Source organism: Cucurbita pepo, unplaced genomic scaffold (genome assembly GCF_002806865.2).
Source record: "Cucurbita pepo subsp. pepo cultivar mu-cu-16 unplaced genomic scaffold, ASM280686v2 Cp4.1_scaffold003450, whole genome shotgun sequence".
Lineage (NCBI taxonomy): Eukaryota > Viridiplantae > Streptophyta > Magnoliopsida > Cucurbitales > Cucurbitaceae > Cucurbita > Cucurbita pepo.
The window spans coordinates 1-1,103 of record NW_019649461.1 but is presented as its reverse complement, the minus strand read 5'-3'; the positions used below and the strand labels follow the sequence as shown (position 1 = coordinate 1,103).

At 47.1% G+C, this 1,103-nt stretch overlaps 1 protein-coding gene across 1 annotated transcript; it reads left to right on the top strand.

Annotated features, from left to right (window-relative positions):
• Positions 1-51: 51 nt before the first annotated feature.
• On the top strand, positions 52-1,103 carry LOC111786922 (F-box protein At1g67340-like; the record flags this gene model as incomplete). The annotated part of the gene is made up of 2 exons (XM_023667115.1): positions 52-250; positions 366-1,103. Coding segments are annotated over 2 exons (922 nt in total), but the record flags the coding sequence as incomplete, so codon positions are not given.

Sequence of the window (1,103 nt, the reverse complement as noted above, 5' to 3'; positions counted from 1 at the left end):
TTTTTTTTTTTTTTAATGGGTTCAATTTATTTTTAGATTTAATTTTGGTAATGGGTTTAATTTAAAATTTGTTATTATTTGTTGCAGATGCAAAAGATTAAATAATTTAGGACTTATTCCCATGGTGTTATCCAAAGCTTCTCAGAAGACGTTTGCAATTAAGGCACGGAATTGGTCGGAATCCGCTCATCGGTTTCTTAAGCGGTGTTCCGACGCCGGAAATGTTGATGCCAGTTATACCCTTGGCATGGTTAGTTATTTTTTTTTATTATTTAATTTATTATAATTTCATTTTGTAAGCTATAAAAATTCCGTTTAATTTCCGATTTTAAAAATTAATTCGAAATTTGGGAATGGCCGTACAGATTCGTTTCTACTGTTTGCAAAACAGAGGAAGTGGAGCTTCGCTGATGGCTAAAGCGGCGATTTGTTCCCACGCGCCGGCGCTTTACTCACTCGCTGTCATTCAGTTCAACGGCAGCGGCGGTTCCAAAAGCGATAAGGATCTCCGTGCTGGAGTTGCTTTGTGCGCACGTGCTGCTTTTCTCGGTCACATCGACGCGCTTAGAGAACTCGGGCATTGTCTTCAAGACGGTTACGGCGTTCGTCAGAATATAACAGAGGGGCGTCGGTTTCTTGTCCAGGCCAACGCGCGTGAACTCGCCGCCGTGCTCTCGTCGGAGGCGGGTTCTTCGGTGATTGCATCGCGGTGTTGTCTTACGTGGAACCCTCACGTTCCACACCGGCACGTGACGGGCTCGGGATGTCCGTTGTTAAGCGATTTCGGTTGTAATATCCCGGCGCCGGAAGCTCATCCGGTGAGTCGGTTTATGGCGGAGTGGTTTGGGGCACGTGGGGAGTCGCCGGGGGTTGGGCTGAGGATGTGTTCGCACGTGGGGTGTGGACGGCCGGAAACGAGACAGCATGAGTTCCGTCGATGTTCTGTTTGTGGCTCTGTTAATTACTGCTCACGTGCGTGTCAGGCGCTGGATTGGAAACTCCGCCATAAGATGGATTGTGCGCCGGTTGAACGTTGGGTTGATGATAACGGCGACGGTGGGGCCGATGATATCATGGCCGAAAGTTGAAAAAAAAAAAAAAAA